The sequence below is a fragment of the Pristiophorus japonicus genome, chromosome 3 (assembly GCF_044704955.1).
Source record: "Pristiophorus japonicus isolate sPriJap1 chromosome 3, sPriJap1.hap1, whole genome shotgun sequence".
NCBI classification, from domain to species: domain Eukaryota; kingdom Metazoa; phylum Chordata; class Chondrichthyes; family Pristiophoridae; genus Pristiophorus; species Pristiophorus japonicus.
Window position 1 is genome coordinate 289,433,846 of NC_091979.1, and position 16,577 is coordinate 289,450,422.

The following is a 16,577-nucleotide window of genomic DNA, read 5'->3' on the forward strand; positions in this document are numbered from 1 at the left end:
CTGTAACTGACCCTTGGCATTGACATGCTGCAACACACACCCGACCCCATAGGACGACGCATTGCACGTTAAAACAAGTTTCTTGCATGGGTCATATAGCGTTAACAGATTGTTGGAGCATAACAAATTTCATGCTCTATCAAAAGCCCTTTCCTGGCTGTCCCCCCAGACCCATTCATGACCTTTGCATAGGAGCATGTGTAACGGCTCGAACAGTGTGCTCAATTTGGGAAGAAAGTTACCAAAATAGTTCAGGAGTCCCAGGAACGAACGCAGCTCCGTCGTGTTACGGGGTCTGGATGCTCTCTGGATTGCTTCTGTTTTGTACACAGTAGGTCTGATCCCGTCTGCTGCTACCCTCATCCCCAGGAATTCTACCTCTGGAGCTAGGAAGACGCACTTCGCCTTTTTCAGTCGCAGACCGACCCGGTCCAGTCTGCGTAGCACTTCCTCCAGGTTGTGGAGGTATTCTTCAGTATCACAACCCGTGATGAGGATGTCGTCTTGAAAAACCACTGTCTTTGGAATCGACTTGAGGCAGCTTTCCATATTTCATTGAAAGATCGCGACGGCCGAGCGAATCCCAAACGGACATCTGTTGTACTCAAACAACCCCTTGTGTGTCGTGATGGTGGTCAGCTTCTTCGACTCACTCGCCAGCTCCTGGGTCATGTAAGCTGAGGTCGAGTCCAATTTTGAAAAATGTTTGCCACCGGATAGCGTCGCAAAGAGGTCCTCCGCTCTCGGTACCGGGTACTGGTCTTGGAGTGACACCCGATTGATGGTGGCCTTGTAATCACCACATATCCTGACCGACCCATCCACCTTGAGCACCGGCACAATCGAGCTCGCCCAGTCACCGAATTTGACTGGCGAGATGATGCCTTCCCTCAGCAGGCGGTCCAATTCACCTTCTATCTTTTCCCGCATCACGTACGGCACCGCTCTGGCCTTGTGGTGTACTGGCCAGGTTTATGTGAATCACGACCTTGGTCCCCATGAAAGAGCCAATGCCGGGTTGAAATAGTAAGTCAAATTTGTCCAGGACCTGTGAGCATGATATTCGCTCCACAGAAGAAATTGCATTGACATCGCCCCATTTCCAGTTCATGATAGCCAGCCAACTCCTTCCCAGCACTGTGGGACCATCCCCCGGGACAATCCAGAGTGGCAACCTGTTCTCCGAATCTTTGTGGGTCACGACTACCGTGGCGCTGCCGAGCACTGGAACATTCTCCTTTGTATATGTCCGTAGCTGTGCGTCAATTGGCAATAATTTTAGCCTCCTGGCCTTGGACGCTCACAACTTGTCGAACTGTTTGATACTCATCAGGGACTGGCTGGCCCCTGTGTCTAGCTCCATTGATACTGGGATGCCATTGAGGAGCACTTTCATCATTATCGGTGGCGTACTAGTGTATGAAATTTATATGTGCTCCATATGAATTCGCTGAATTTCAGCTTCCAGCAATTTCCCTCAGTATCCATTTGGCTTCGTAGGGCTTATATCATCCCCGTCCTCCTCGTACATCAACCTGGCTGCAGGTTTCCTGCACATACGCGTCAAGTGACCGCTGACGTTGTAGTTTTTGCAGGTATATTGCTGTGTTTGCCTCCACACCTCCAACATGAAACGTTGTTGGAAACAGAAAGTCCATTACCAGTCGATCGTCTCTGACTGTCTCTGCAACTGTCCTTAAGCGCACCATTGACAGGTGTTGATGGCCCCATTACTGGCCGCATTATCCCTTGCGATGGCATGATTTGCCGTTCAGCTAGCCATTGACTCTGTTGAATTCCCCCTTTGGGTTCGACTACATGCTCGGGCATGTCCGATTGCCCCTGTCTGCCTGGAGAACTGTGTGCCGCGTTAACAATGTTGACTCCCTGTCCATTTGCTGCATTTAGACCAAGATTTTTGTCAAACATCATTCCGGTCTCTTCCTCCCCTGAGATAAATGTCTGCGCCATCAAAGCCGCCATTTCCAGGGTCAAGTCTTTGGTCTCATTCAGTTTCCTGAAAACCCCAGCGTGCCCGATGCCCTCAATAAAAAAGTCTCGCAGCATCTGCGCTCTGCATGCATCTGGGAACTTACATAGGCTCGCCAGTCCCCGGAGGTCTGCCACAAAGTCTGGAACGCTTTGCCCTCTCGCCGCCGGTGCGTGTAAAACCGGTGTCTCGCCATGTGCATGCTGCTAGCCGGTTTAAAGTGTTCCCCGATCAACTTAATGAGCTCTTCAAAAGTCTTGTCCGCCGGCTTCTCTAGCGCGAGAATGTCCTTCATCAGGGAGTACGTCCTGGATCCACAAATCGTCAGGAGATGAGCCCTGCATTTGTCGGCCGAATCCTATCCCAGCCATTCCTCAGTGACGAAACTTTGCTGTAGTTGCTCAATAAAATCGGGAGGTGGGACCAGTACAAACCGGACGGTCTGCACCTCGGCAGAACCGGAACCAATGTCCTAAGGGGAGTGTTTAGTAGTGCTGTTGGGGAAGAGTTAAACTAATGTGGCAGGGGATGGGAACCTATGCAGGGAGGCAGAGGAAAATAAAAGGGAGACAGAGGCAAAAGATAGAAAGGAGAATAGTAAAAGTGGAGGGCAGAGAAACCCAAGGCAAAAAACAAAAAGGGCCACAAAACAGCAAAATTCTAAAGGGGCAAAGTGTGTTAAAAAGACAAGCCTGAAGGCTCTATGCTTCAATGCGAGGAGTATTCGGAATAAGGTGGACGAATAAACTGCGCAGATAGCAGTTAATGGATATGATGTAGTTGGTATCACGGAGACATGGCTCCAGGGTGACCAAGGCTGGGAACTCAACATCCAGGGGTATTCAACATTTAGGAAGGATAGACAGAAAGGAAAAGGAGGTGGGGTGGCGTTGCTGGTTAAAGAGGAAATTAATGCAATAATAAGGAAGGACATTGGTTTGGATGATGTGAAATCGGTATGGGTGGAGCTACGGAATACCAAAGGGCAGAAAACGCAAGTGGGAGTTGTGTACAGGCCACCAAACAGTAGTAGTGAGGTTGGGGACAGCATCAAACAAGAAATAAGGAATGTGTGCAATAAAGGTACAGCAGTTATCATGGGCGACTTTAATTTACATATAGATTGGGCTAACCAAACTGGTAGCAATGCGGTGGAGGAGGATTTCCTGGAGTGTATTAGGAATGGTTATCTAGACTAATATGTCGAGCCACCAACTAGAGAGCTGGCCATCCTAGACTGGGTGATGTGTAATGAGAAGGGACTAATTAGCAATCTTGTTGTGCGAGGCCCCTTGGAGAAGAGTGACCATAATATGGTAGAATTCTTTATTAAGATGGAGAGTGACACAGTTAAATCAGAAACTAGGGTCCTGAACTTAAGGAACACTAACTTCGACGGCATGAGGCGTGAATTGGCTAGAATAGACTGGCGAGTGATACTTAAAGGGTTGATGGTGGATAGGCAATTGCAAACATTTATAGATCACATGGATGAACTTCAACAATTGTACATCACTGTCTGGAGTAAAAATACAACGGGGAAGGTGGCTCAACTGTGGCTAACAAGGGAAATTAAGGATAGTGTTAGATCCAAGGAAGAGGCATATAAATTGGCCAGAAAAAGCAGCAAACCTGAGGACTGGGAGAAATTTAGAATTCAGCAGAGGAGGACAAAGGATTTAATTAGGAGGGGGAAAATAGAGTACGAGAGGAAGCTTGCCGGGAACATAAAAACTGACAGCAAAAGCTTTTATAGATATGTGAAAAGAAAAAGAGTAGTGACAACAAACGTAGGTCCCTTGCAGTCGGACTCGGGTGAATTTATAATGGGGAACAAAAAAGTGGCAGACCAATTGAACAAATATTTTGGTTCTGTCTTCATGAAGGAAGACACAAATAACCTTCCGGATATACTAGGGGACCGAGGGTCTAGTGAGAAGGAGAAATTGAAGGATATCCTAATTAGGCGGGAAATTGTGTTGGGGAAATTGATGGGATTGAAGGTCGCTAAATCCCCGGGGTCTGATTGTCTGCATCCCAGAGTACTTAAGGATGTGGCCCTAGAAATGGTGGATGCATTGGTGATCATTTTCCAACAGTCCATCGAATCTGGATCAGTTCCTATGGACTGGAGGATGGCTAATGTAACACCACTTTTTTAAAAGGGAGGGAGAGAGAAAACTTGTAATTATAGACCAGTTAGCCTGACATCAGTAGTGGGAAAAATGTTGGAATCAATCATTGAGGATGAAATAGCAACGCATTTGGAAAGCAGTGACAGGATCAGTCCAAGTCAGCATGAAAGGGAAATCATGCTTGACAAATCTTCTGGAATTTTTTGAGGATGTAACTAGTAGAGTGGACAAGGGAGAACCAGTGGATGTGGTGTATTTGGACTTTCAAAAGGTCTTTGACAAGGTCCCACATAAGAGATTGGTGTGCAAAATCAAAGCACATGGTATTGGGGGTAATGTACTGGCGTGGATAGAGAATTGGTTGGCAGACAGGAAGCAGGGAGTCGGGATAAACGGATCCTTTTCGGAATGGGAGGCAGTGACTAGTGGAGTGCTGCAGGGCTCAGTGTTGGGACCCCAGTTCTTTACAATATACATCAATGATTTGGATGAAGGAATTGAGTGTAATATCTTCAAGTTTGCAGATGACAATAAACTGGGTGGCGGTGTGAGCTGTGAGCAGGATGCTAAGAGGCTGCAGGGTGACTTGGACAGGTTAGGTGAGTGGGCAAATGCATGGCAGATGCAGTATAATGTGCCTTGACAGTCATTTTCCAACATTCCAACATTCCATTGACTCTGGATCAGTTCCTATCGAGTGGAGGGTAGCCAATGTACCCCACTTTTTAAAAAAGGAGGGAGAGAGAAAACAGGGAATTATAGACCGGTCAGCCTGACATCGGTAGTGGGTAAAATGATGGAATCAATTATTAAGGATGTCATAGCAGCGCATTTGGAAAGAGGTGACATGATAGGTCCAAGTCAGCATGGATTTGTTAAAGGGAAATCATGCTTGACAAATCTTCTGGAATTTTTTGAGGATGTTTCCAGTAGAAGAACAAGGGAGAACCAGTTGATGTGGTATATTTGGACTTTCAGAAGGCTTTCGACAAGGTCCCACACAAGAGATTAATGTGCAAAGTTAAAACACATGGGATTGGAGATAGTGTGCTGACGTGGATTGAGAACTGGTTGTCAGACAGGAAGCAAAGAGTAGGAGTAAATGGGTACTTTTCAGAATGGCAGGCAGTGACTAGTGGGGTACCGCAAGGTTCTGTGCTGGGGCCTCAGCTGTTTACACTGTACATTAATGATTTAGACGAGGGGATTAAATGTAGTATCTCCAAATTTGCGGATGACACTATGTTGGGTGGCAGTGTGAGCTGCGAGGAAGATGCTATTAGGCTGCAGAGTGACTTGGATAGGTTAGGTGAGTGGGCAAATGCATGGCAGATGAAGTATAATGTGGATAAATGTGAGGTTATCCACTTTGGTGGTTAAAAACAGAGAGACAGACTATTATCTGAATGGTGACAGATTAGGAAAAGGGGAGGTGCAACGAGACATGGGTGTCATGGTGCATCAGTCATTGAAGGTTGGCATGCAGGTACAGCAGGCGGTGAAGAAGGCAAATGGCATGTTGGCCTTTATAGCTAGGGGATTTGAGTATAGGAGCAGGGAGGTCTTACTGCAATTGTACAAGGCCTTGGTGAGACCTCACCTGGAATATTGTGTTCAATTTTGGTCTCCTAATCTGAGGAAGGACGTTCTTGCTATTGAGGGAGTGCAGCGAAGGTTCACCAGACTGATTCCAGGGATGGCTGGACTGACCTATGAGGAGAGACTGGATCAACAGGGCCTTTATACACTGGAGTTCAGAAGAATGAGAGGGGACCTCATAGAAACGTTTAAAATTTTGACGGGTTTAGACAGGTTAGATGCAGGAAGAATGTTCCCAATGTTGGGGAAGTCCAGAACCAGGGATCACAGTCTAAGGATAAGGGGTAAGCCATTTAGGACCGAGATGAGGAGAAACTTCTTCACCCAGAGAGTGGTGAACCTGTGGAATTCTCTACCACAGAAAGTTGTTGAGGCCAATTCACTAAATATATTCAAAAGGGAGTTAGATGAAGTCCTTACTACTAGGGGGATCAAGGGGTATGACGAGAAAGCAGGAAGAGGGTACTGAAGTTGCATGTTCAGCCATGAACTCATTGAATGGCGGTGCAGGCTAGAAGGGCCGAATGGCCTACTCCTGCACCTATTTTCTGTGTTTCTATCTTATTAAATGGTGGTGCATGCTCGAAGGGCTGAATGGCTTACTCCCGCACCTGTTTTCTATGTTTCTATGTCCCAATCATCACCAACACAGCACCTCTCGTCTGTGCTGCTCGTGGCCATGCTCACGTGGTTTAAATCCCAGTTTCTCGTCGGCAATAATATGTCCTTACTCTACAGTATGAATGCACACGAGGCCCATACTTGAGAAAAGGTCACTCTGTGACCAGTAACCTTTATTAGCCCCTTTTATACCTGAAAGTCCAGGTTAGGAGTGTCTCCCACAAGTTCATCACCTAGTGGTCAATGTTTTCACGGTGTACAACTTAGGTCAGTTTATACATGGGTTGCAATGACAGTTAAATACATGACAATTCCTATGCAGTTTATTTGAACAGTGCTCTCGTGTAATACATTTAAAAAGTTGTGGAAGTGTGTAGGGAGTGCAGGAAATGCTGCTAGATATTGGGAAAGTGTTGTCTCTTAAAGAAAGGCCTCATGAGTGCACTTTTTGCAGTATGACACTGCAGCATGACAGGGAGACAGCAGAAGCAGCACAGAAAAGCTGCTCATGGAGGCCCAACGAGGAAAGGGGCATTGCTCAATCTGGTTCTGGGGAATGAGGTGGGTCAAGTGGAGCAAGTGTCAGTCGGGGAACATTTAGGGAACAGTGATCATAGTATCATAAGGTTTAGATTAGCTATGGAAAAGGACAGGGATCAATCTAGAGTAAGAATACTTAATTGGAGGAAGGCCAATTTCAGTGGATTGCGAATGGATCTGGCCTGGGTAAGTTGGAATCTATAGCCGGAATTTTGCCTACCTTGGCGAGTTCGGTAAGGACGGTGGCCAAGTCCTGCTGCTGGCTCTATCAGGCTGCTGAAAATCACTTTTCCTTAATAGGGCCTATTAAGCCCATCCCCACACTTTCCCAATATCTAGCAGCACTTCCTGCACTCCCTACACACTTCCACAACTTTTTAAATGTATTACACTGGCCCAATTAAATAGTATTACACTGGCCCAATTAAATGGTGTGGGTCTGGCGACGTCATTCATGACATGTTTTCAGCAGGATCTTTAAAGAGACCATGGCCATATTAGATTTAACATAGTACTGCCAGTGTACTAGAACATTGGACTGCTGCAAACACTGACAATGACTGCACAGAGGTAGAGGGCTGCAACCAAGTTTGCCGATTAATCCCTCCACATGCTTATGGAGGGAGTCGGAACACGCAGGGAGGTCCTCTTCCCTCCCAATGGGCGGAAGAGACCTCTCCAGGAGACCAAAACAGCCTAGTTGCAGACTGCAGAGGAGGTCAAGAGCAGGCATGTGTTCAGGAGGACCTGGGTGCAGTCTGGCAAACCTGTCAATAATCTCATTAGATCAGAAAATGTTCGTACAAAGCCACACTCAACTTCATCCTGCTGTGCCTCTCATAACATCCCCATCACTCTGCCTTCCCTACCCTACTCCTGCACATCCTTACTCACACCAAGTTACCTTGCACCTTCATCCATCCCTCTCTATCTACATTATCACATCCCCATCTTATTAGCCGTCCCTCACACTCATCCTAGTGCAATCATACCATCTACTAACACACAAGGGTAGTCACTTGTGTGTTTTAACCAATGTTCATGTACATTTTCTGTTAATGTGGTGTCAAACATAATCTTTATTTTCAACACTTTCCAATCTTGGACAGATTCGTGTGTACCTTTGGAAGTGGCTTAGTGAATTGCAGTGAATGATGAGACATAAGGGTAACTCCCACAATGGTGATGAGTGTGAAAGGAATGGCTTGGTCATTGTAGGGATGCTTTATGGTGTTGGTGTAGGGTGGTGCCAACCTGGTGCATCATGTTGCAGCCATATGGATGTACAGCATAAAGTTAACTAAAACTGGCCATCATAAGGCCATCCCTGGCCTTCCGGGCAGCAATGTGTTCAGGTGCTGATGCCCACTGCCCTGTGCAGCATCAGTTGATTGTGGAGACAGTTGGTGTTGCTGTTGGTGCTGCTGGTGTGCCTGGTACTGCTAGGGTTGATGCTCATCATGGTCCAATTCTGAGGACCAAGGTGAGAAAGTATAAACGGCATCCATGTTGATGGAATAGATGACAAGTGAAGTACAGATGAGAGAAGCATCTGATGGTGAGAGAGTTATGCCAGTGAGGTGAGACTGCATGGAGACTTTGCTGGAAAGACTTGCAGCCTGCAGAATCTGTGCTGGAAATGGACTGAGCAACAGCCTTTGCCTGAGGAAAGTGATCACATGTCAGGTGGGAGTTTTTACTGTATATTTCATGCTGTCAAGTAATCAGCTAGAGCAATGGCCACAGAAATCCTGCCCCAGGTTGACAGACATGCTTCCCAAGCAGTGTGGTTCATGTGGCCATGCAGTTAAATTTAAATAGTTTTAAAATTCTGCTCAGGGTCTGACAACTAGCTGTTGATCATCTCAATTGGGTTGCCTGCCGCTGCCGGTCGAGTCGGTTCCGCGATGACAGACATGTCTGGGGAAAAGGCGCGTGGGGCGGGATGACGGTGGGTTCCTGACCCGCTGTCTAAAATAACAACTTTCCCACCTGACCCGCCACCGATTGTGCACGCTACCACCTCAGAAAACCATGTCCAAAGATTGATAGGCAAAACTGCAATTGAACAATGGCTGTCTTTAAAGAGGAGATGGTTCGGGTACAGTCTTGGTACATTCCCATGAGAGGGAAAGGTAGGGCAACCAAAGTCAGAGCTTGCTTACACGCCAAAAAAGGATGATTTCACAGGTGTTTCAATGAAGAACCTAATATTGCAGGTCCTGAACTACATCCTGAAGGGTGGAAGATGCCTGTGCGTGGATTTTTTTAACGTGTGGTGGCCGTTGTACACTATATCAGCACCTTGTAAATGAGAAGAGATTGTGGGATGAGGGGTAAGTGGGATGCAAGAGGCAGGATTAGGTATGAGCATATGGTCATCAACTGTTTTCAGCATCACCCTCTGCCACAGTCTCAGTGACAGCCCGTCCAATTACCTCCAGTACAGTCTCCTCCATTGGGGTTAGATAGTGCAGGCATGCTTGCCCCCTGCCTGTTTGTTGCTGCTCTCTGATTGTGAGCAACCTTGGCCTGCAAGAGAAAGGGAAGTGTGTTAGTGTGTGTACTGCAATATGTTTGGATAGTGTGCTTGTCATGGTTGAATAGCTAGCAGTGTGGGCAAGGTGTGAGATGTGGGTGTGAGGCTTGCAGCAGTGGTAAGTGTGTGAGGGTGAGGTGAAGTTTTGATTGTGAGGTATAGTTGTGATTGCTAGAGATTGTTGGTACCTGAGTGATTGGGGTGTGGTGCATTGTGTGAAGCTAGTGGTGCAGTTGGTGGAATATGGCATTTGAAGACGCCTTCACTCAACTTGACCACTCGAGTAAGGCCATTAAACTTCTTGCGGCATTGGATCCAGATCCTGGTGGCAACATTGGTGGCACTGATAGCTTCAGTATTTCCCTCCACTGCCTTCTTATAGTGTGCCTGACAGGCCTCCTGCCCCACTGCGGGTAGAGGACCTGTCTGCTCCTGTACACTCCCTGCATCAAGGTTCCAGTGCTGCATCATAGAACTGAAGTGCATGCGCTCTCCCTTTTTGAGACATATTTATTTGACTAGCTCCACCAACAATGAGGTCCTTCTGATTCAGAACACTTCCCCTTTAAGAAGTGCCAAACAAGCTGTGATTCTGCATGCAACCTGTAAAACCAGACTTCACAGGATAAAGAGTTCAGTGCTGAGCCAACCAGCAGCCGCTTGGCACTGACTCAGCGTTCCAATCATTATATGAATAGATAGGACGAATTTTGCATGCTGCCTGCACTACTATCAATGGGTGCAGCGTGCACGCAAAGCAGATCGCACATTCTGATCCTGGCATCCGTTTTGCCCAAAGTCTACGTATTCAGCAAAATTTTGTGTTCATAGAATTTTATTTTTTGATTACATTATTTGAAACATTTTCTGTTTATAGAAATCAGTATATCTGAAAAACGATCAATCCACAGAGTAATCTTCAATAACACTGTGCTCTGATATCATTAGAGCAATTCCCTTCAAAGTCACATAAATTCTGTAACACTATCTTTTGTCATTTACAGACTTTACCTGGCTTCCATTGAAGTAATCATAAATTTAAGAACTGAAAGTCGATTAGGTCGCTCCTCTAAAGTAGTCTGGAATGCGGCAATGCCTTGTTTTAAGATGTTGCAAACCTAGAAATATAGTAATGCAGCTCTTACATATGTCATCATTAAAAAAACTTATAAACAACAAAATAAAATACAATTTTAATATTAGTTTAGTGCACCCTTAACCAGCATTTGCACTTTTATTCTTGAGGTCCAATACAGTAACAGACTTAATAATAAACTTATCATATCTGTCTTTGTTGAACATCTTAAAAACAAGGCAAGTATGCCCATGGCAGAAAGTTGAGGGATATCAGGAAGTGTTTTTAATCTAACAGGTTAATATGGTGTATAAACAGAAAATGCTGGAAATACACAACCGGTCAGGCAGCATCTGTGGAGAAGAGGGTGATCTGCTAAGTATTTCCAGCATTTTCTGTTTATAGTTCCGATTTTCAGCATCCACAGTATTTTGCCTTTCGTATTAGGTTAATATGGTAGATGGTTATTTATCTGTGTTCGATTGTTGTGATCATTGATGTGGTCCTTCAATATTTTATTATTTCTGGTACCAAAAAAGTCACACCTAATGTTGCTTAGATGCAAAAGAGTGAATTTCAGGTTGTTAGATTTAAAATACTTTTAATTAATTGTATACTGTTAACTTTGTCCATTTGCTACCAAGTAATCACACTCTGTTAACTACTTTTTGCTGCTTGTTATATTATTAATTGAAGTTTAAGTGAGGTGATACTTGAAGAGCAACCATAATCACAGTGAAGCATCTATACATTCTGGAATTTAGACAGTGATGTTGGAACTGAACTGATTGGAAAATGTTACCCTTGGCTAAAACAATGCATAAGCTATATTTTGCAGAAGATAAGCTGAACCTCCTAGTGGCTAATTTGTAGAAACATAGAAACATAGAAAATAGGTGCAGGAGCAGGCCATTCAGCCCTTCTAGCCTGCACCGCCATTCAATGAGTTCATGGCTGAACATGAAACTTCAGTACCCCCTTCCTGCTTTCTCGCCATAACCCTTGATCCCCCGAGTAGTAAGGACTTCATCTAACTCCCTTTTGAATATATTTAGTGAATTGGCCTCAACTACTTTCTGTGGTAGAGAATTCCACAGGTTCACCACTCTCTGGGTGAAGAAGTTTCTCCTCATCTCGGTCCTAAATGGCTTACCCCTTATCCTCAGACTGTGACCCCTGGTTCTGGACTTCCCCAACATTGGGAACATTCTTTCTGCATCTAACCTGTCTAAACCCGTCAGAATTTTAAACGTTTCTATGAGGTCCCCTCTCATTCTTCTGAACTCCAGTGAATACAAGCCCAATTGATCCAATCTTTCTTGATAGGTCAGTCCCGCCATCCCGGGAATCAGTCTGGTGAACCTTCGCTGCACTCCCTCAATAGCAAGAATGTCCTTCCTCAAGTTAGGAGACCAAAACTGTACACAATACTCCAGGTGTGGCCTCACCAAGGCCCTGTACAACTGTAGCAACACCTCCCTGCCCCTGTATTCAAATCCCCTCGCTATGAAGGCCAACATGCCATTTGCTTTCTTAACCGCCTGCTGTACCTGCATGCCAACCTTCAATGACTGATGTACCATGACACCCAGGTCTCGTTGCACCTTCCCTTTTCCTAATCTGTCACCATTCAGATAATAGTCTGTCTCTCTGTTTTTACCACCAAAGTGGATAACCTCACATTTATCCACATTATACTTCATCTGCCATGCATTTGCCCACTCACCTAACCTATCCAAGTCACTCTGCAGCCTAATAGCATCCTCCTCGCAGCTCACACTGCCACCCAACTTAGTATCATCCGCAAATTTGGAGATACTGCATTTAATCCCCTCGTCTAAATCATTAATGTACAATGTAAACAGCTGGGGCCCCAGCACAGAACCTTGCGGCACTCCACTAGTCACTGCCTGCCATTCTGAAAAGTACCCGTTTACTCCTACTCTTTGCTTCCTGTCTGACAACCAGTTCTCAATCCACGTCAGCACACTACCCCCAATCCCATGTGCTTTAACTTTGCACATTAATCTCTTGTGTGGGACCTTGTCGAAAGCCTTCTGAAAGTCCAAATATACCACATCAACTGGTTCTCCTTTGTCCACTTTACTGGAAACATCCTCAAAAAATTCCAGAAGATTTGTCAAGCATGATTTCCCTTTCACAAATCCATGCTGACTTGGACCTATCATGTCACCATTTTCCAGATGCACTGCTATGACATCCTTAATAATTGATTCCATCATTTTACCCACTACTGAGGTCAGGCTGACCGGTCTATAATTCCCTGTTTTCTCTCTCCCTCCTTTTTTAAAAAGTGGGGTTACATTGGCTACCCTCCACTCCATAGGAACTGATCCAGAGTCAATGGAATGTTGGAAAATGACTGTCAATGCATCCGCTATTTCCAAGGCCACCTCCTTAAGTACTCTAGGATGCAGGCCATGATTATAAATTAAATGATTATAAATTAATAGATCTTTGGCAGTGGATCATGGGCCCTAACTTCAAGAAAAGAAAGGAAGCCCGAGGTGAGGTTACAATACAGGTTAATGCCAAATGTGCTGGACATGTGGTTAATTTTCCAAACAGCTCTGAGAGCTCGATCCACATAAATTGTAGAGAGGTTGCAATCATCAACATTGGTCAACGTAGCAATGTGGACAACTTAGAAATGCCAGAATTGAAGTCCTTCTATTAGCTTTGCACTGTGAAATGTAGCAGTGCATAGCAACAGCTGCCTTAAGTGTGGGCACTGACTTTTGTCTTTGTTTCGCCTCATTCTTCCTTCAGTTTATACGAATAAGCTTCCCATGAATCACCACAAAAAAACACCTCCCCTTAAACAGGTACAGTTTGGCTTTAAGAAGCATCAGGGCCGCCGGATTTCCCCACCACTCCAACCCCTCTCCAAATGCTGAAAAGTGAGATTCATGGTGGTTGCTCAACTGCTAAATTTAAATAAGACCCAACCATTAAAATCAATAAATGGTGAAATTGCTCAATTTATCAGTTGCCTAATAAATACTCCAAACCAAGATGGAGACTGTCGTCTGCTCATTAGTACCAACTAATTACTGAAGCACTAGATGAGGGAAGTACATTGCTGAAGGAATGACTGGAGATTTGAAGCCTGATTAATTTACTGCTGTGAACAAGTCATACCTGACCATTTAATTACTCTGATTGATTTTTCAAAGAGGTAAATCAATCATTGGAGAAAATTAAGGCTTGGGTTCAATTTAGAGTACCACAACAGTCAAGAGATGTTGTAACTTGATATTGCAGGAAGATTAAGGCAAATCCTGAGAGAATGGATTTATTTAGAGGTGTGAGATAGCCAGTTTGGGACTATGAGCAGTTGACTTCCTAGAAGATGGAATAAAAACAAAAACTGCTGGAAATACACATTAAGTACAATTCCTGCAACAACAAAATTGCAATGCCATTCTATGAAGAATGCTCATTCTTATCCCATGATGACAAAAAATTGGTGGGAACATGACTTACTGCACCCATGACATTAGCCTTCTTATAGCAGATGAAGCCCTGAATGGATTCATTTCATTAGCATTTTTCTAGTATTTAGTTCCCTGCAGAATGGGGGCTACCATTGTTTTCTCACCTGTTCTTTCGCATCCTTGAGGTTTTCTCCCAGAATTGCACATATCAGACAAGTAATTGTGTCATACCAAAAATATTCATTTCCTCCAATACTCTGAGCCTCTTGCAAGAGCAGTTTGGCCTGACCATGGTTCCCTTCACAATTAGCTAGAACTGCCAGAAGATACAAGATCTTTGCCAAAGCCTCTTTGTCCTCAAGTTCCTAATTGAAAAAATAAGATAAACTTTGGAAGGTTTCTCCAGGAATGCTAACAGTTAAACCAGAATTAAATGTGAAACTAACTGGAAATTTCAACATGTATAAACTGGGTGCATCATATACTCATGAAATAAAAATTGGAGTATTTCAGATTAGGTTATTAAGAATCCAGTGCAATTAAAACCATTAGCTGATGTAGAGTTCATGGTGATACAAAATAGAGAAAGAGATTTTAAACTGACAAATGCAATTTTAGAAAAAACATTCATCCTTACTCTGCTGCAAACAAGCTATCCTGTCTGGATGCAATTGGGTTATTAATATAACAGACACGATAAATGGCCTGTAGTAACAATCTTAGTTTTGTTTGAAAAACTCACATAATACATTGACATAAGCATGCTAGTTTTAGAGTATGTGCCAGCTTGGCTCAATTGTCACTTGAGTCAGGTCAAGCCAAATTGGAGCAACCAGATCTCTCTCTGCCATCATTCATCTCTTTCTAATTCAAGTGGTTAATGCACAGCATAGTCCTGCTCCTCACTCTTTGTATCACTCGAAGCAGGAATTATCTAGATTGGCACCACTGCATGTCACAGGTGGAAGCTTTTGTGAGAAGAGAAGATCCCACCTACAGTATACAGAGGTGGCAACCCCGGTTAATGATGCTGGATGCATACTGAGAACAGGGTTGTGAAATGTCTAGTGCATTCATCACCGGATTCAAGAAAGAGCATGCAGGGGAAAGGGATGCCAAGCGAAAGCAAGGGGAGAGAATACATTGCAAGGGGAGTGAGGTAGAATACATAGTTGGGACAGAAAGGGCAGAATGCATGATCAGGTGAGGTGAGAAAACACATAGATGGTGCGAGGAAGGGAGGGTCCAAAATTCTTAACAAAGTAGAGAGAACGATATGGAGTTCATGGCAAGAGGAGGGGAAAGTACACAATGCATGGCATTGGGAAAGGTGGATGAGAGGTCAGAGAATGGAAAGTGGAGATTGGATGGCAGGGAAAGGGAATAACAGTATAGGGGGAAATGAATGGGTGAATTAATGGCAATGAGGAGGAGGTAAATGAATAGCAGTAAAAGTGAGGGGAAAATGGATGGTCCTGAAAAGGAGATGGAATATGACATGCTGAGGGCTGTTACATTGTCAGAGATGCCACCTTTCAGATTAAATGTTAAACTGAGGTCCCATCAGCTGATCAGGTGGATGTAAAAGATCCTATGGCATTATTTTGACAATCCTAGTTCATTCTCCCAGTGTCCTGGTCCATGAATCCACTCAAGCATTACCACCAAAACAGATGAATTGGTCATTTATCTAATTTGTTGTTTGTGGGACCTTGCTGTGATCAAATTGGCTGCCGTGTTTGTCTACGAAACAACACTGATGTCACTTCAAAAAGTACTTCATTGCCAATGAATTGATTTTGGACACCCTGAAGACATGAATGATGCTACATAAAGCAAGTTATTTCTTTATTGTTTACTGATTCTTGGTGAATTGAAAAATTTGCTTTTGGAGCAAGTTTTCAGTTGCAATCTCATTTGTTCAGTATTGATCCTACCTCCAAAATGGCAAAAGAAAACAATTAGTCTCCTTGGTATCAGTGACATTTTCCTTCCTAAACTAATGCTAAAATTCTGAAGCTGATCACGTCTACGTGAATTAAATTACTGTTACAAGACATATGAAAATCTTGTGGACTGGATGATGTGCCGTGAAACAGACGCATGCAAAATAAAAAAAAAATGCACTTTCAAGCGATTAAATGTTTAGCATGTTCAGCTTGAAATCGAAACTGAAATTTCACTACCAACACTGATCTTCTGTCTTCCTCACATTTGCTGGGACCAGATCACTGTGCTGTAATTTTTTACACAGTCAATTTATTTCTCAAATGTGAGCACCACATAGTACCACCAGATTGTTGCTTTTCTACAAACATATGCATGTTAAGATCGCAATGAACTTTTTAAAAATTAGACTGATGGAGAAACAGCAGCCTGTGCTGAGATACTGGCTATTGCCCATATATAGTACTCAGCACAGCCAAGAGAAGAAACTTAAATTTTTATGATCTAACTTTGTTTCCAAATATTCAAATATAGTTGCAATAATTTGATGACATACATTGTTGACAGAAATGTGTAGAATATTTTAACATGTTTATTGTGATACTTTAAAACCATGAGTCATGATATATTGTCTTATATTAGATGAGTTTCTGCCATGTAGGGCCACTGATTT

General features: G+C 44.0%; 1 protein-coding gene across 2 annotated transcripts in view; it reads right to left on the reverse strand.

The window, feature by feature from the left end:
• The window catches only part of LOC139260323 (cilia- and flagella-associated protein 46), a 681,403-nt gene that overhangs the window by 292,184 nt on the left and 372,642 nt on the right, over positions 1–16,577 (reverse strand). For both annotated transcript variants that reach the window (XR_011592768.1, XM_070876797.1), the window contains exons 36-37: positions 14,122–14,322; positions 10,436–10,542 (exon numbers count right to left, since the gene is read on the reverse strand). Coding sequence is in view for 1 of the 2 variants with exons in the window: in XM_070876797.1 (XP_070732898.1) it covers positions 10,436–10,542; positions 14,122–14,322 (308 nt within the window). In the remaining variant the exon portion in view is untranslated. The remainder of the gene's footprint in view (positions 1–10,435; positions 10,543–14,121; positions 14,323–16,577) is intronic.